The sequence below is a fragment of the Chrysochloris asiatica genome, unplaced genomic scaffold (assembly GCF_000296735.1).
Source record: "Chrysochloris asiatica unplaced genomic scaffold, ChrAsi1.0 scaffold00123, whole genome shotgun sequence".
NCBI classification, from domain to species: Eukaryota; Metazoa; Chordata; class Mammalia; order Afrosoricida; family Chrysochloridae; genus Chrysochloris; species Chrysochloris asiatica.
This window is the reverse complement of record NW_006408641.1, coordinates 9,896,837-9,916,378: the sequence shown is the minus strand read 5'-3', so window position 1 is coordinate 9,916,378 and position 19,542 is coordinate 9,896,837. Positions and strand designations below refer to the sequence as shown.

At 37.6% G+C, this 19,542-nt stretch overlaps 1 protein-coding gene across 2 annotated transcripts in view; it reads left to right on the top strand.

Moving 5' to 3' along the window:
• CLASP1 (cytoplasmic linker associated protein 1) overlaps nucleotides 1-19,542 on the top strand; it is a 304,172-nt gene that overhangs the window by 174,194 nt on the left and 110,436 nt on the right. The window contains exons 22-24 of one of the 2 annotated variants that reach the window (XM_006868736.1): nucleotides 8,811-8,918; nucleotides 12,817-12,843; nucleotides 15,484-15,651. In XM_006868736.1, coding sequence (XP_006868798.1) covers nucleotides 8,811-8,918; nucleotides 12,817-12,843; nucleotides 15,484-15,651 — 303 coding nt within the window. The remainder of the gene's footprint in view (nucleotides 1-8,810; nucleotides 8,919-12,816; nucleotides 12,844-15,483; nucleotides 15,652-19,542) is intronic. The other variant, XM_006868737.1, reaches the window with a different exon arrangement.

Sequence of the window (19,542 nt, the reverse complement as noted above, 5' to 3'; positions counted from 1 at the left end):
TACCTGTGTCTTAATATATTTGATTCACCTTTAGTATTTGTAATTGGTGTTTGTTTCATCATTAATAACTTGAGTCAAACCACCTTTTAAAGTACTTTGCTTTTGGTGACTATTTGGAATGTTTTAGTATGACCATGTAGGCTTCCCCTAGTGCTGATCAAAGTTCTCAGGTCTTTACATCTAATGAACCGACCTCTTAGAGGCACTGGTGACAAATTTCAGGTCACTGCTCATAATAAGATCAAGAGTATTCTGATTCTCTGACCTTTACCTGGGATTTATACTTGGACTTTCCTGTTTGTAGAAGCCCTAGTGGTATAGCTCAGCTGGTCAGCAGCTTGAGCCCACCAACCACTCTGCTGGAGAAAGCTGTGGCTTCCGTAAAGGTTTACAGCCATAGAAATCTACGGGATCGTTCTCTGTCCTACTCGTTCTACAGATTCTATGGCAGGGGTTTGAATTGATACATACAAAACACCTCAAATAGAATGTAATCTTACTGAGACTTGGTTACAGTTACTACTTAGTTTGACACATGGGCAGTAGTGCATCCTCCATTTGTGTAAAAGTGTATCGTTGAAGCTGATGATCCTTTTCCAAACTATTCTAGAGTCCAGACATATGAGGGAAGACATGGAGTACATAGGCTTTGATTCAGGTACCGTGCTTGACAGCTTTTGCTTCTGATCATGTAGTTGGGATAGGCACTGCTAGAACTAGCTTCTTGTAGCTTCTTACTTGCCTCTGTCCTACGGGTGACTCTTTAGTGCTTTAAGTTTTCATTTTCTTGCCTCTGTTCTGCTAGGATTTGACTCCAAGGAAGAGACACTTAAGAGGATGAGAATGGGCTAAAACAGAAAAACAGTCCCTCTCTCAGTTGCGGCCCTGCCATCTGTTGCCCTTTTTGATTTTGTGTTCCAGAGCCCAGCTGCATTCTACTAAAGCTGACTTCATTATAAGGCACACTGACATGTTTCAGACTCGGCTTGGCTCTTGAACTTTGTTTCCTTTAAATTTTATTTTAAATTATACTTTTGCTTTTTTAGTAGCTAATTACTGACATTTTTTCCTTTTTTTAAATTTTTCTTGATGTTACTAATTGTTCCCTGTTATCCTTTCCTTTGTTTTTTTGTTTTTTTGTTTTTTTTTGTTTTGTTTTTAATTTGCTTAAAGATGGTACTGCTACTAAAGTGGAGGGTAAGCAGCTTGTTTCTGTGATTGAGGTGTGTCCCCCTGTCACTGGTCCTCTGTCCCCACCCAGTGTTGCCTGGTGCCCAGCGTCTCACTGAGAGTCCTGCATGACATGTTGCATGTCTTCCCCTCCACTCACTGCCTTCCATCCTCACTGGGTTTTTGCCCCCACTCTACCTCGCTTCTCTTTCTCTGTTGTTAGTCATGCTCTTGTCACTCCAGGTACTTAGGTACGCTGGGGACTCAGTTTTAATGCTCGGTCTGCCCTCTAGGCTTCTGTCCTCACCAGCCACTTGTCTCGGGTTCTCCATCACCTTAGCTTTCCGTTTTTCTTTACTTCTCCTTCCTTTTGTATGTTTTTGGCTTCTCAGGACTTGCTTTTCTTTTCCTGAAAATAAATTTCAACATCAGTTATTCAGGTAAAGGCTGGTAAAGGTTTTCTGTCATGTAACTTTAAAAAATTGTTTAAAATACTTTCCTCTTCCCCTTAGATGCAACTGAATTATTGATGTTGCTTTTATCTGTATTGCTGACACGTGGCCTGTGCATCTACTCGTCACCCATGTATCAGTGCCTTCTGTGTGCTGTGTTCTATACTGCCCACTGCAGAGTGTATGGTGGGAGAAATGGGCAGAGCCAGGAGTATGCGTTCTCATTTTAGTCTGTTCTCAAGAAGCTTTTCCTGACTCTGCACTGCCTTCATAGTTTCAAACACGCAACTCCATTTGCCACAAGCTTTTTATTTGCACATACTAGAAAATACCCCTTTCTAGATGGCTAGAAAGCATAATAATACCTCAAATGATTGACGTGCTGAGGAACATTGCTTGTCTGCTTAAGATGGTTTAGACCCATCAATCCTTTAGGAAAACTGTTTAATAACTAAGAACATTTTGTTCATTTTCATACAGTATTTGTTATTAAGTTCCATTGAGTTGGTACTGACTCATAGTGACTCTATGAGGAGCGACTGGTGAGTTTGAACTGCTGACCTTGCAGCTCAAATCTACCTGGTGGTCCAGTGCTGATTCTACACCAAGACTCCGTACATTATGTGTTGGTGGTATGCCGTGAAGTTGGTTCTGACTCATAGCGACCCAGCGTAGGCTTTCTGAAGCTGTAAATCCTTATGGGAGCAGAAAGCCTCACCTTTCTCTTGCGGAACGACTAATAGTTTTGAATTGCTGACTTGAGGTTAGCAGTCTGACTCGTAACCATTACAGTACCAGAGCTAGCTAACCTGCAAAGTGGACTGGGTTTTATCTTGATGTGTGTAGTTCATAGTTCTATTAATTCATATGTCTCTTACATTACTCATAAAGAAAACAAATACAAATGGAATTTTTTTTTTTACATGAACAATCCTGATAACAGTGTTTCTCAAACGTATTCCATAGTAAGAATCTTCTGGATGAATTCTGAAACAAAACAGATTCCCGGGTCCTTCCCCCTAAAATTCGATTCAGTAAGTGTTAGGAACTAAGCAGCTGGAATTTTAAAACCAGCCCCATTGGAGAGTCTATGGTTAGGCAAGTTTGAAAACACAGCCCCAAATGAAAAGATAGACAAGAAGTTTGGGTGTACAATGAGACCTCATTTTTGAGAGTAGAAGACGGAGAGTTTTGGATATAATTGTGGATTGATTGATGATTTTTTTCATTTGTTTCCTGTGAGTAGTTTTTTGTTTCTCTTTCCTTATGAAATGATCCTAAGTTATTTCCTCAGCCTCACTGGAAGGGAAGTGAAAGTATGGAGTAGAGCAATATGGGTAGAATAGAAAGTGAAGACATTACATGGGAAATTGTTACTTTCTAGAATGCTAGGACTCCATATGCCAATTCAACAGAATTGAGATCAGCCTGTTACTCTACCCAGCACTCAACATTGTAAACCTCTTTTCTTACTTTAACCAGTTGTATAATTCTGAGCTAGGTCAGAAGATTGGATTCACAATGTTTGGTGCAAGAGACTAAGAAAAAAGGACAAGGAAGTCTCTTACTAGTGCTTTCTCATAGGAGAAATGGAGAGATGATATTCGGGCTCTTGATTTTATAGGTGGGGAGTTTATAATTAAGCTCTGTAGGATAAGCCCTGGACTGGGAACTGCAGGTTGGTGGTTTGAGTCCTCCAGCTGCTTTGTAGGAGAAGGATGAGGCTTTCTGCTCCCTCTCGGAAATCCTGTACAGTGTCACTATGAATTGGAATTGACTTGACGGCACTTAACGACATCAATTTTATAGAGAGTTCAGAAACGTACAAATGAGAACCATACGACAGGGAGATAAGTGAATCTCAGGTGTGTTGTAGGCTGTCGTTATAAGAGAAAAAGGAGACTTGTTTTAGTGAAACTTAGGAGTGATCAGGCTTTAAAAAGTTACAGCTAGGTCTAGAAAGAGGATGCTCCCAGAGTGCCTTGTCATAGTATATGTCACAGCATCATGGGTGTTTTTTAAATTTCTTAAAAAGTTTTGACTGAAAATTATCTAACTGCTGAAACAAGAAGAAAAACTTTTATCATTGTGAGGCAGGGATAATGATTTTTGTATCAGTGGGTGGAAACATTGAATCTCCAAATTTAGATAGTCTGTTTGAATTCTGGAAATTGCATAATTATATTAAGAAAAAAAGTTCAAAGAGTTATTTATTATACACATCAAGGGCTCCTTCTAATATTATGATTGTTGTTGTTGTTCAGTGCCGCCGAGTCGGTTCTGACCCATAGCGACTCTGTACAGGGTTTCCGAGGGTGTAAATCCTTACGGGAGTAAAAAGCCTCATCTCTCCCGCGGAGCGGCTGGTAGTTTCGAACCGCTGGCTTTCAGGTTCGCAGTCGGATTTGTAACCACTATGCTACCAGAGCTCCTTAATCAGAAAAAATAGAAATAATTAAAAACTCAACTTTTGATGAAAATTTTATTTTCACGTTATCTTTTAACATGTTATGTTCTGTCATACTGTGAGTTGTGTGAAGGAAGGCAACATTTGTTTTCTCAATTTTCTAGTTGCCTGTGAGAATATTTGTTAATATTGAATTTGTCTAGTAAATGATTGTACTCTCAATCTAACACATTCCTTGAAAGCTAAGGTGTATAGTAGAAACATCACTTATGTATTATCCCCCAAAATAAATAACTTTAAATGAAAAATTACAATGCTTGAATGACCCATGGATACTGATAGCTCATTGATCGTTTCTAGAATAACTGTGTGTTTTAAGAGTTAAGCAGCCCTCATGCCAACTTCACTATTGGTGATTTTAATTAAGCTCACGCAGTAAAAACTATTGAACCTTGTCTGCCCATCAGGAAAAAGACCTTTCAGCTTTGTGGGAAGCAGAACATTTGGCATTGCTGTATTTTTACCCAGGAACCCAGAATTTTAAGTCATTGGCCTTTATACAAAATGAAAACAAATAGTTGGCGTGGAGTGGCAGAACCGTCTTGAGCTTTTGGGAGCTGATTCAAGGGTCTGCAGGCATAAAGCACAGCTAATGTGGCAAGAGAGTGCAGTTCTCCCTTATTCCCAGGCAGTTCTTCTGTGTTCTCCTGACACATGGGACCGTGGCCAGTACCTGCCCTGACCCTGCCTACAGCAAGTGGCACTCACTCTCTCCGTTCTACCTGACATTGGGGCACTGGGTATAGTGCTGCTGCTTCTGGAGGCACATGAACCTGCCCTGAACTACACAGACAGTTAACAGAGAACTAACTGCTTTTACATCTTCAGTCTCTCCCACACCTACCAGGAGACAGGTGGTGAGTGCTTGAGAATGTACCAGTACCCAATTGTCCATCAGCTATAAATACGACATCACAGCGTGTTGGAGAAACAGAACAATTTCAGCTTACACAAAGAACTAAGACAGAATGCCTTAAAAAAGTGATTGTAATACAGAGTTAGAAAATATAACTGCTAGACAAGGAATTTAGAAGAATACTAATTAGGCAACATCAACAGATTGAGAGAATGATGGAGAAAACTGCAGATATAATCAAGGAAAACATGGGCAAGACTACAGAAGAATTCAGGAAACAAACTGACAAATGGGGGGTGGGGGGAGGAAACAGGGAACCATATAAAAACAAATTAGAAAGCTAACAGATTAACACTGAGACTTCAGAAGCTGGTAATACACTGAAAGGGTAAAGAAGTAGAATTGAGCTTGAAGTAGAATTACTAAGCTTGAAGAAAAATCTCTCAATATTCACCTGCTAGAGGAATAGTCAGAATTTTTTTTTTTTTAATCTGAAGAAAGGCTAAGATTTATGTGGGAAACTATCAAGAGGAATAAATTACTTGTGATTGGGACTCAAGAACAGGAAGAGATAAAAAATTACATAGAGAATACTGTCCAAGAGTTGTTGAAAGAAAGCGTCCCCTAACATGAAAGATGAGAAGATAGCCATTCAAGAAGTTCAGTGCAGTCCAAACAGAACATCGCCCCCCCCACACACAAAACAAAACACCAAGACATATTATTAAAACTAACTTTTTAAAACTGAAGATCAGGAAAGAATCCTGAGAAAGTAGTTCAGGAAAAATAAAGTTACCCATAAAGAGATCTAATAAGATTGAGCTCTCATATCTTAGCAGAAACCATGCAGACAAGAAGACAATGGATTTGGCATATAAAACTGAAAGAAAAAAATTGTCCATCAATAAATTGTCCATCAAATATGATGGTGAAATTAGGTTACTTTTAGATAAACAGAAATTAAAACCAGACCTACCTTACAAAACTAGTTAAGTGATTTCTGTGGACAAAGAACAACCACCTGAGACTAACTGACATGACAGTATCACCTAGATGCAACCCAGATATGGAAGTATTCAAAGAAAAGCAGACCTATAAAACTGAAAATAAGAGACCAGAGATCTAGTTTCAACAACAGCAGAACCGTAAAGTAAAAACGGAATACGGTTGTTACAGAACTTCCAGAAACGGAGAGGAAATCAGGTAGACATCAATAAATCAGTAAAATGAATCTAACTAATGTACCCTATAAACGAGACCAACTTTTACCTCTAATCTTCATTTCAAAGGGTCGTTTTATGGAACAGAAAAAAAGGAACTAAAATAATCCTCAGTTTGAGAAGAAAAAAAGGTGAACTGATTTGCCTTACCAGTTAGCAAGACTTGATTTTAAAGCTAATCAAACATTATGATGTTACACAAATATGAACAGGGACATATCTGTGTGACAGATTAAACAATGGAGAGACAGACCTGTTTGTAAGTATATAAATACTTGGCAGTTCACAAAGGTGGCATTGAAGATCAATAAGAAAACAAGGAAATTTAATTTGGATGTTTATTTATATAATAATAGGGAAAAATTAAATCAATGCCTGCCATGTACAGAAAAATCATTTCCATGAATGACCACCCATTTAAAACGGTAAGTGGAAGGGCCAGTTTTGGAAAAACACACACCCTAAGGTACAATTTCCAGACATTCTTCGAATATGGAAAACTGTGTTCAGTAATAAGAATATAAAGAAGTGCAAGGAAACTGTGAACGTTGAAGTTAGAATTGTATCACGAGATGTTGGGGGTAATGTGTACGGTACAGAGGGGTTTACAAACATAACTTTTGTTTAAGCTGCATGGAAATGACTATGTATATTAAAAGTCCTTTGTAACACATTCCATAATAATTTACAGTATAAAGGTAAATTGAGTTGTTTTTATCCCCCATAATGGTTGCCTCATTCATAGGCTGGCCAGGCAAGCACAGATAATGACCGAGTTATTCAATCCCTTTTCTCTGTTTCCTTATTTGTAAATGGGAATAATTACTTGATAATATTGTTGTAAAGATTCTGAGTTAATAGTTGGTATTGAGTGGCCTCTGGACTCATGGCGACTCCATGTATATCAGAGTGAGCTTTGTTCCATTGGGTTTTCAATAGCTGATTTCTAAGCAATAGATTGCCAGGACTTTATTTCAGGGTACCTCGGGATGGACTTGACCCCATAGATTTTGGATTAATACCTGAGCCTGTTAGCCATTTGGACTCTTCAGAGACTAATGTGTGTGTTGTTGTTGTGGTTATGCGCCATTGAGTCGGTTCAGACTCATAGCAACCCTACATATGGTTTCCAAGGAGTGGCTTGCAACTTTGAACTAACAACCTCATGGTTCAAACCAGCCTTGCTGTACAGTGCATATCCTACAGCACCTCACCAGGACTCCAACCTGTATATAGTTCTTAGTATAATATGTGGGATCAGTTCTGGGTTTTGTGGATGAATCTTAAAACTCATACAGGCATTCATTTTTCTGGTTTTAATTTTTGGAATCATTTTATTTTTGTTGTTGAGAATGTACATTATAGAACTTACAGCAATTCATCCATTTCTCCATGTATAGTTCCGTGACGCTGATCTGAAAGTACTCAACGTGTGCAACCATTCTCGCCCTCATCTTCTGAGCTCTTTCTTTCCTTCCCCAGTCTAGTTTTAGTTTTTTTTCTATAATGCTGTCCTTTTTTTTTTTTTGCTCCTTACCTCCCTTTCTTTCAAGCCTTAGAATTTGTTCCTCTGTATTACTTTCTTCCCAATGTTTTCAAACAACATAAAAAAACAAGAATTCAGATTGGTTCGTTTTTCCTTATCAGATTGCTATTTAAATTGAATTTATGGCAGAAGAGGTATCTTAGGACCCCTTGAAACCAAAGAAGTCTGCATTCAAAAAACAAAAACTTTTGATCCTTAATTATACTCATCTGGTAATCAAAGGTTTTGCAATTCTTTTTTTTGTTGTTGTTTTAATGGTGTTACAGTTTAATATGCAAGGATAACAGATTACTTTATTTGTAATGGGAAATTCTTTTTACAAATGGCAGTGTAGCATTAGCCCTGGACAGCAAACCACAAGGTCAGCAGTTGAAATCCACCAGCTGCTCCTCAGAAACACTGTGCAGGTTGCTATGAGTCAGAACTGACTGGAAGGCACTTAACAGCAACAACAACAACAACAACATTGAATTGATATAAGTTTAGCATTTCTTGAGTACTTGTAATATCAAGTCTTTCGATCTTCATCTGAATAGCCCAATAGACACTTTTGGCTTTAAAGTTGAACTTTAGTACAACATCACAACTCGTCTTCAGAGAGCTGTAGCTTTTCTTGACTGCTGAATGAAGAAAGTTTTATTGGGTTTATTTTTTTGTACACTTTAAATGGCAGCTAATACTTTTCTGTTGAAAATGTAGCAGATTTATAGACAATGAAAGAATCTAATCTGAAAACAACAGTAGAAAAAATTTCTCCAATGGGTATCACAACATTTTAAAATATAATGTTAAACGAACTGAAGTATGAGTACCTGGTAGGTTCATTTATCCTGGCTCACTTTCAGAGTCGTTGGTGTGTGTAGAATACAAGGGGGCTTTAAAAAGTTCCTGGAAAACTGGAATTGGAAGGAACGGAATTTTTCCAGGAGCTTTTTGAAGCCCCTTCACATGTAGGCAGGAAATGTTGCAGGACCTTGTGACCCACATTCACATGGGAGCGCCTGCCCTCCCTTGCTGTTGGCCCAGCTATTGTTCATGGTGTGGACTGTTGTCTCATGTGATGTTGATTTTGAAACACTGTTTGTGCTGTGTCCTCCAGGTCGGATTCGTACGAGACGGCAGAGCTCTGGGAGCACCACCAGTGTTGCCTCTACGCCTTCTGACAATCGCGGCCGCAGTCGTGCTAAAGTGGTGTCTCAGTCCCAGCGTAAGAAGTATAGCTTATGTTCTCTGTTATCACTGTTTCAGTCAACAGACCCATCTGTGGTTGAAAAGTTTACAAGATCACCCTTACTCACTGTTCTCAAAAGTATTTATATATAAATTGTACCTTAACTTAAGGGGGGAAATGCAATTTTATGGCTCTAAAGTAATGTGAGTAATCCTGATGTTTATGAATAAGCTTACAAAATTGAGTGTTCCATGTTCTCTTAGTTACCAATTGCAAAGATAACTTTATTTTCTCTTAGTTAGATGTTGAAACCCAGGTCCTGGTTCTAGGGGAAGACTTTTTCTCTGTGTTGGCTTTGGGGAAAGGTCCTTGTCTCTTTGACCTTTTTGTTGGTGCCTTGGAGATCAGTGGCTTGACATCAGTCATCCACCATCTGTCTTTGTTTACTTGCTTTTAAATATCTTTTATATGTCTATAGAGATTTACTCAAGGTAACACCTTATACTAATTCCACCTCACTGACATAAAAAAGATAGCATATTCCCAAATGGGATTGTAAGCATAGGCATAGAGATCAGGATTTACAGCACAAGCTTTTAGGGAGCACAGTTCAACCCTTAACACATGTCTAGAGATGTTTTCTTTACACATGATTCTAATTTTGTACCATTAGGCATTGAACATAAAAGTAGAGTAACTCTGCTTATCCTCAAGCCTCAAATTGAGACATATCTGGAATATGACCCATTTTCTATTGTTAGGAATCCTTCTGGCATAATTTAAGAACTGTACCAAGGGAGATAAAACTATTAATATTAAATTCTGTTTCCGGTGATGATAAAAAAATCCATTTAAAGCCCCCTCCCTTTTTTTTTCCTTGTGAATTGAGTAAAGGTTAGCAGACAAGATCATTAGCTTTATTTTCAGCCAATCATGTGCTTTGTTTCATCTCAATGCTTTCAATTCCCTCCCTGCAACAGCAGTTATCCTGCGTCTATCTTGTGGCTTCCCTTTTAGAACTTGTTTTTCACAAATCAACAAAGCAAAATTATTTGATGTACACACATGAAACCAAAAAATACATATTCGTTTAAACATCCAAAGGGCACATTCTGCAAATCAAGCCTCCTGCCCACAACAGCTCCGTCTCTCCATGCCACCATCTCTGCTATCACCGCTTTCTAGGTAGGGATTTCATGCTCTTCCTTCTTGGTGCTTCTGGGATCCTCTGTTCCTAAAATGAAAGATTAACTATTCCCCACTTTAGGTACATATCTTCTGCAATTACAGTTGTGACAGTTGCAATGAATCTGGTTAACAGTTACTCATAATTGAATCATAAAATCCTATCAGCATCACCCCCCACCCCATTTTACCAGATCCACGGAAAAGAGGAAAACTATCCAGTGGGGTTTCTACCTTAGCCCCGATTCTGAAACTAAGCTCACTCATGAAAGCTTATAAACCAGCCACTTGGTGACTTTATAGCCTTCCCCACCAGTTTTTTTTTTTTTTAATCACAATGTCTAAATTGCCCGTCCCTATCAACCCATAAAGCCCTTCCTTTTTAACTCTTTGTCCTAACATTTGCAACCTGCTCTTCTTTTCTTTTCAATGTGGGCTTTTTTACTTTTCCCAGCTGCGTTGATTTCCATTATTGCTTTTCTGTCTGTGTTAAGTCAGTTGAATGGTTTATTAGCATCAACCCTAAAAGCAGCCGTTTTGTTGTTGTTGTTAAGTACCGTTGAGTTGCTTTCAACTCATAGTGACCCTGTATAGGTTTTCAAGGAGCAGCTGGTGAGTTTGAATTGCCAACTTTGTGGTTCAAATCTACCTTGTTGTCCAGTGCTTATCCTGTAGCTGGGATGAATTTATTTCAGTCCCTTTTAGACAGCAACCCTTAAGTTTTGCATTCCATGTTCTCTCTGCATGTAGAGTGGAGCTGGCTCTAAGAGTCCTCCCCTTTCCTGGAGCTGCTGAGTCCCCTCAGGCTCCTCCACACAGTTCTCTTCAGCTGGTCGGTGCTTGCAGCCACACCTTACATTTCTCTTAGTATCTGGAACACCTTTTGTACTTCTTTCTGAAGTTCCATACTTTTCATGTCTCTTTAATAACTGTAGTTCTCATCTTTAAAAAACTCATGTCCTTTCTGGAAAGAAAGGGGAAGGTGGTTCAGATGTTGCCATATAGGGGGAGGGGGAGTTAAGGAAAGGAATGAAGGATATAAGTTAAGATAGACGGAGTTTATTTTAGACCAACTTTTCACTATTTCCTGTAAAACTCGCCTGGATTTCTCTCAGATTCTCTGTGCAAATGTAGTCCCAAATTTACCTTGGTAGCAACACGCTAGCTCTGGATATGCTGTAGGACTCTAGTGATGCCAAAAGTCAGTAACATTTAGTACAGCCATAACCTTGGGAATATTGTGGGTTTGGGTCCAGACCATCGCAAAAAAGCGAACGTGGATTTCTTTGTGTTTCCAGTGCATATGAAAGTTAATTTTACACTTTACTGTTGTCTATTAAGTATTTAATAGCATTATGAAAAAGTTTGAATTATTTGAGAATTACCAAAATGTGACAGAGACATGAAGTGAGCACATAGTGCTGGGAAAGTACGGTTTCAGTAGACTTGCTTGAGGCAGGGTTGCTATAATCATTCAATTTATAAAAAATACAAAGTGTTAATCTGCCAAGCACAATAAAATGAGGTATACCTGTCCTCTGGTCAGGACCTCTAAGGATGAATCCAATCTTATTTCAAAGAAAAAATGCTCACTCCTAGGCATATAGGTCAGTGCTCATTCTCTCCTTGGAGAATGAGGGTCAAAAGTGTTGTACATTTATGTCTCCAGTCTTGGCATTGCCATCAGTGGGGCTGTGCTCTCTGTCCCTCACTAGGTTAGTGCTATGCTAACCTATCTCTTTGTATTTGCAGGGTTGCAAATTATAAATGTTACTTCTGCATGGAAGGTGGTGAAGATTATCTATTCTATTTTTTATACTAGGGGCTTAGGGTAGTGGTATAACTTTAACTCTACAGACTTACGGAAAGAATGCCCCTGGCTTTGGGACTTCACTTTAATACCTTTTGATAATTACACTGCTTACTGAATTACAGTTACAGATAGGAAGACTGATCATTAATGATCATTAAGACTGGACCATAAATAAGCCTAGGCATATAAATTGAATATGTTTAAAAATTATTAACAGTTGAATAGAAGCTTATTTGTATTTTACAAATGTAGATATACTAGAATTCTTAGTCTTAATTTAATAGTAAGTAGATTTCACTAGTATTAGTTTTAGGATACTTAGCAGTGGGCATATGAATGTACTTCCAAAAGTTGGTGAAAAAAATTCCATGTTTCCATGGACTTTCTGAAGCCCCTCATATTTCAGATGTTTGCAGTTGGAGGGGAGTCATAGGCTATCAGGTGGAACTAGTTAATAACAAGTGATATTTATTGAGCACTCACTGTGTCTTCTGGTGGCAGTGATACACTGATGACTGAAATACAGTTGCTTCCCTCAGTTGGTCAGAGCTGGAAAGTAGACTTGCTCCACGAGGGCGCTTGTCCTTCGTCTTTTCTCCTAAGCCTGGTGCTGTGCCTGACACATTGCAGGTTCTTATTAAGTGTTTCCTAAACAGATCTGGAATACTAAGGGCTTCAAAAAGTCTGTAGAAAATTTCTGCGGTCTTTGGATTCCATTTTTCCACAAACTTTTTGAATCCCCCTCAGAAATAACTAATGTAGCGTGATGAATACAAAATCGATTTCAGTACAAAAGAGTAATAAGAAGAACCAGTCCTAGAATGTGTGTTCTGTTGATGTGTTTGTGTTGTGCTGCATGCTGACCGTCTCTTCTGCATTGTCTTATTGTCTTTTAATCCACTTTTTGCCTGTCTTTCGTCTGCTCTCATAATCAAGGATCCAGATCTGCTAATCCTGCTGGTGGTAAGACATCCCTCTTCTTGCTTTTTTTTTTTTTTTTTGCATACTCCCTGCACAATATTAATTTTTTTCTTAGTTATGAGCTTAGGTGACCTTTCTATACTTTTCCTGTATGTTCAAATTCTAGCTTTTGAAAGGATTTTTTTCCTCCCTTTTGCTACTGTATAGCAAAATTAGTAGTTCCTGAGACATGACACATTCTTCATGGTAATGTATATTGGAGGTTGTTTTCAAAGAGTTCACTTTAGACTATAATAAAATTATAACATGAATTTTTGTGAACAGTCTTCTGAGTAATTGATTTGAATGGTGGTACTTTTTTCTATCGTATGTATGCATGTATCTGTCCATCCATCCATCCATCCTTTCCAGGTAAGAATTCTTTTAAAGGCTTGTTGGGTTTTTTTCCTTCCTTTGAGTGAGTTTGTTACAGCACAGAAAAATGCATACATTCCATTTTATGATATTGCCTCTACTTAGGTAGATCTCATCTATGAAAGTAAATGACTACGTTCTCATTTATTGCTAAAATACTTAAAATTGTTGTTTTCTCTGAGGTGGAATTTTGTCACACAAGAAAATGGTTTTATAGATATGCTAGCATCTTAGGCAATAATAAAAAATTCAAGCCATATTTTTTGTTAATTTTATAATTTCAGTGCATACTGAACAGGGAATGTGCTCTATGATTTCTGCTATTGTAGATTTCTTCTAAGTTTATTAGAGTCAGTTTTTATAAATTTATGTGAAAAATGAAAAGAATATGTGTTCTGTTTATTAGGATATGTACATATTTGCATTTTATATATTCAGTTTTGAGATTTTGTTTGCTTAATCTAAGTTTCTGCAAGGTACATTAGCCTTTGATTACTCATTAGTCTTTCTGTGAAAGTATGTAAGTAATTGTGGCTTTAAAAACTTCTTCTGTATATTTATTTTTTCTAGTTTTTGTTATTTTAAAACTGTGATTTGGAGCATAAAGATTCATGATTATACATGGTCATGGATATTTATTTTCATCACTATGAAATATTCTTTTATCCTTTTAAGTGCTTTAAAATTTTTTTTTTTTTTTTTAATTTTAGTCTAGGTGTGTTGTTTCCCTCTTACAACAACATGTGTCCTGAATGTGACTTCTTGCTTTTAAATGAGTCCAAAATGTCATCTTTTTGTAGATAAATTTAATCTAGCATTAATATGGTTACTGATACTTGGGCTTATGTGTCCCTTCTTACTGTGATTTTTATTTACCTTATTTCTAGATGTTTTCTCCCTCCTGCTCTTTTTCTTCCATTTATGAGATTAATGAAGTTTTGAGGACCCATTTTCCCCATCTAATGGTTACACGTCTACTCTTCCAGTAGTTAAACGTACATTTTCTGCCATAGCCACTCTTTTGTATAATATAAAAATAAAACAAAGTCATTTGAAGAGGTTTTCAGTTGAACAAGAAGGCTACGATTGATAACCAACCTGCCCTTTTGAATCAGAAAGCTATTCATCTTGTAGAACTCCCATCAGTAATTTTTCTTTTATGCTCCCACATGTTTTAAAAATAAATACTACCATCCATTTAAAAACTTTTTATGGAATTCTTTTTTTTTTTTTTTTATGTTGGTAGAGTGTATTTTATTCAATTAAAAAGAAAATCGATGAAGTTTGGAATACTAAACAAAATACTGAAAGCTCCTCCTACACTCCTCTGTGTCTCCCTTTTTTTTTAAATTTTTTTTAAGTTTTTTTGTGAATTATGTGGGTTTACATGGGAGAACATCAGTTTTACATTCATCCTATTGCATTTCATTTCATTGCAATGATTACAGTCCCCTCCATGCATCATCAAATAACCATAGGGTACACCCCACAGGTCCACCCCCAGCCGTCAAGCACACAGCTCCTCTCCCTCCCTGACTCCAGTGTCCCCAGTCTCTCTATCTCTCCACTTCATCGTCTCTGTCTCCATCCCTCACGTCACTGCCTCTCTGCATAGGGTCACACTCTCCGCTCTTCTCACTTGAAAGTCCCAGGGACCTCCACTTCTGAGCTGCAAAATCAATCACTCCCCTCCTTTTGTCAAAAAACATCTAACTCTACATTTCTGACCCTCACAGTCAGTCCTGATGGCAGTTATTCACTATTTACCACAAGAGTCTTATCCCCATTTCCTTTCACCAGCCCGGTCCCAACAGATTGGAAATCAGAGGTTCTACCTACCCCTTGCCCAGTCTGGAACTAGGCTCCCTCTTGAAAGCTTGTAAAGCCGTCACTTCTTGCCTTCCTAGCCCCTCCCCCCCCATTTTGGGTAGTCAGTGTCCAAGTTGCCCATCCCTGTCAACTCTGTGTACTAAGGGGGTGGGAGTGATCCTTGCTGTAAAGATTTTTTCCCTTTTTGAGCTATTACATCCATAAATATAGGTAAAGTTCATCAAATTGTAGTGGGTTACTTATATGGAATTCTTAATGTTTACTTTAAATTACTATGTAAACTGCTTTCTGAAATTATCATATTTTATGAGGGAGGTTTAAAAAGTTTGTGGGAAAATTCCATTATCTTTTCATTCCATTTCTTCATGAATTTTTTGCAGCCCTCGTGTATTCCATGATTTACATTTATTACTCATTTTTATTTTACTTGATTTTCAGCTGGCAGCCGGTCAAGTTCCCCAGGGAAATTACTGGGAAGTGGTTACAGTGGACTTTCTGGGGGGTCTTCAAGAGGCCCACCTGTGACACCCTGCTCAGAAAAACGAAGCAAGATTCCTAGGAGTCAGGGATGTAGCCGAGAAACAAGTCCAAACCGAATAGGATTAGGTAAGAATTCTCAAAGACCTTGTAATATCATTACCAGCTTGGTCACAGTTTTGATTGCATTCTGTTGACTGTGTTGAATATAGAAAATGGAGATTTATTTTTGAACTGAAGATGTTACTTTACCTCTGTCAAAAAGACATTTCCATTTTTATTTTACACGTATTATAGCATGTTGAGGTTGCAACCACAACTGCAAAATATGTGGGACTTGCTGTCTAAATCGATGAGAAGGAATCATGTCGCTGGAGACTTTCACGTTTTATAGTCCATTCCAGAATTGGGTAAATGGATAGGTTCCCCCAATAATTAGAAGCAGTGTTGCTTTTAATTTTCCTTTCGCTGTTACGTAATAGTTTTAACCTGTGTAAATTTCCAAAAACTCTTTTGTAGGATCCACATTTATCTTGGTTTTGATCTTCTTATATATGAATATACGTACTTATAGTTGTATATTTACTTTTGGCAGAATTTTGTTCAAACATGAAAGCAAAGAGTTGATTTATTTTTGCATCACAGGACTTAGTAATGGTGTATAGAATTATATGTATTCCTCTCAGCAGATACAAGATTCTTTATTGGATTTTAATTCATATAGAAGTTTTTTATAATATATTATGGAAAATCTATGCTTGTACTATTTCTCTTTATTACATCTTTATCTACTTTGTAAAAGTAAAAACCTGTTAGTGTTGGTGCTATAGGATAAGCACCAGCCTGTAAGGAGGGTTTGGAACACAAGGTTGGAGGTTCAAACCCTCCAGCTGTTCCCTGGAATCCCTATACAGGGTTGCTATGAGTCAGAACCGACTTGACAGCAATTAACAACAACAATATACTATCTTATGTTCTGTTAGTTTATCTTCCTCAACATTTATTTCAGAAAATTTTACTTGAATAATTTAGTTTATTCAGATATGCCAGACAGTTCATTAGAACCTGGAACTAGATCAGTGAAGAAGATTTAGCTTCTGCCTTCAAAGAGTTTGTGGTCCACAAGGGAGAGATGAAAATATAAGACAGTATGGCATTTACTATGTCATGGAACTCTGGAACCACAAGAAAGGAATGTTTTTTGTTCCCTTCCATTGGAGAAAGATGTGGCAGTCTGCTTCTTCCATTGGAAACTCTACGGGGCAGTTCTAGTGTTCCCTGTAGGGTTGCTATGGGTTGGAATCGACTTGATGGCAGTGGGTTTTTGTTTGTTTTTAGGCTCCTTTCTCACCACCCATCTCTCAGCTTCAATGTTAGGAGAGGCTTCTGTTTTAATGAAGTGATATTAACCAGTGGGACTCCAGGTGTGGTGCTGTAGGATCAGCACTGGACTGTAAACTACGAGGTTGGCTGTTCAAACCTATCAGCAGCTCCTTGGAAGCCCTATACTGGGTTGTAATGAGTCGGAACCGACTCAACAGCACTTAATAACAACAATGAACCAGTGTGGGCAAAGATGAGAAAGATTTTGTATGGAAGATGTGCAGAAGCAATCCATTGATTGGGGTACATAATGCATTTGGAAACCACAAGTGATTCAGTTGGCTAAGGCAAAGAAAGTATCAGAGTCAGGGTTAGGGATATAGGACAGAGAGAGACTGGTAGGATCTAGCGAGCCCATATTTTTCAGAGGCAGACTATGGCATTAACCTTGAAATAAGGAATAAAGAAGTCCTAAAAGGAGGTGGTCATTGTAGGAGCAGTTATTTAAGAAATGGAAATGGAAAGAATTTGTTTTTAAGTAATATTTCTAAAGCAAGTAAAAATATAATCAAGCAGTGGTTTTGTTGACTCTTCATAAGCCCCGCTTTCTATTGGCATTGTGTAATATGCCCCTGAGTTGGATGTGAGAATGTCGATGTGATGGCTAGTGTATCTAAATTTTGTATTTTAGATTTGAAGCTTTATTTATTTTTTGAAAATGCATTTGATTTCAAATCTTGGGCATGAGATTTCAACTATTTATGAAATTTCAGTTAATTGTTTAAGTGTATTGTTGTTGTTGTTGTTGTGAAGTGCCATCGAGTCGGTTCCGACCCATAGCGACCCTGTACAGGGTTTCCAAGGGTGTAAATCTTTACAGGAATAGAAAGCCTCATCTTTCTCCCACGGAGCAGCTGGTAGTTTCGAACTGCTGACCTTAAGGTTCGCAGCCCGATTCATAACCACTACGCTACCAGAGCTCCTTAAATCCATGTTTTTAAAAATGCTTTTCTTTTTAGGAAGTTTGTTTTATTTATTAAGATTCCTTTTTACCTTCTTGAATTTGAGAACTACCTTGATTGTCTATTCTACTTCTAAGATCTGGTATTCATAGTTTGGGCCTGCAAACAACAAAGTTTCTGGTTCTAGCCTCCTAGCTGTAGGAGGCTTTCTGCTCCCTTAAAGGTTTAAAGTCTCAGAAATCCTAGACAGTGTTGGCACTTATCAACAACAGCTATGCAGTTTGTGTTTTGTGTTGCAATTAAAAACAGCCTTTTATAGACTTTTAAAGAGAAGATGCTATGAATCATCTCTAAGAAAAGAACAGCCTATTTCCTTCCAAAGAATTTTTTATTGGCGCATTGTTTTTTAGAGAAAGTTATTTCTTTAATGGAGTTTTGGTGTGCTATAGGATAAGCACTGGAGCGCAGAGTTGGTTTGAACAAAGTTGGTGGTTCAAACTCACCAGCCTCCCTTTGGAAACTCCATATAGGGTCGCCGTGACAAACTCCATACAGGGTCACCATGAGCCAGAACCGACTTGATAGTACTCAACAATAAGACTTAGGCAGAGAGAATTATATGAATAAAATGTCCACCACACCTTATTCATTTTTGTGGTACTGCTTTGAGATTTAATTTTATTTGCTGTTGAGTTGGTTTTTAGTCACAGCAACTCTGTATAGTAGGGTATCTGAGGAGTACCTGGTGAGTTTGAACTTTTGCAGTTCAAATGACCTTGCAGTCCAATATTTACCCTACCACACCACACCAGGACTCCCTTAATTTATACTGTTGTTCTTGTAAAGTGCCGTTGAGTTGGTTCCGACCCATAACGAACCTGTACAAGGTTTCCGAGGAGAGGCTGGTGACTTGAACCACCAACCTTGCAGTTCAAACTGACGTAGCAGTCTAGTGCATCAATCTACAGGACTCCCCTTGTTTATGTAGGGTGTCTTATATATTAACTTTTTTTTTTTAAGTCAAAGGTTGTATGAAATCATTTAGTACACTTTGGGCATATGACTATATATCCAGATACTCAGTTAATTGAACAGAACGTTTAAAAATAATATTGAAAACAAAAGGGAGCATTTTTAAAGAATACTTTCTATGCACTCCAACAGTTTCACTGATAAGTTAGCTAGATTCAGGATTTGTACTGAGAATAATTTTGTTTATTCAACTTTATATTTTGTTCAGCTATGCTTTTTTTGTTTTGTTTGAAATTATTTTTCTTCCTCCTTTGTAATTAAAAATGGTGCCAAGGTTTTTCTTACTTAGCATTTAAGATTTCTTAAACTAGATAGGATGACCTAGAAACAAAATCAAACCTAGCCATACCTTTTTTTTTTTTGGAAGTTCATTACCTCATAAACTTGCCAACCAAATGTATAAAATAGTTTGTAATTTGTTTCATTTGTGGGGTATTATTTTGTTTTTGACAGGTAACAGAACAATTAAATAGCAAACACTTAAAGCAGTTGTATTTAGCTCATTCCTTTAACATTGCCTTTTGTTCCCGTCTGTTTTCAAGATTAAAATATTTCTAAAGATTTAGTAATATTTAATTAATAATATTCCATTTCAGCTGTGAAAATTAAGACGACCATGTGTAAGAGAAAGATACAAAATGTCTAGATAGATGTTTTATATCTTTAACGTCTAGTAAGTTTATTAAATCTATGCGTCTGGTCT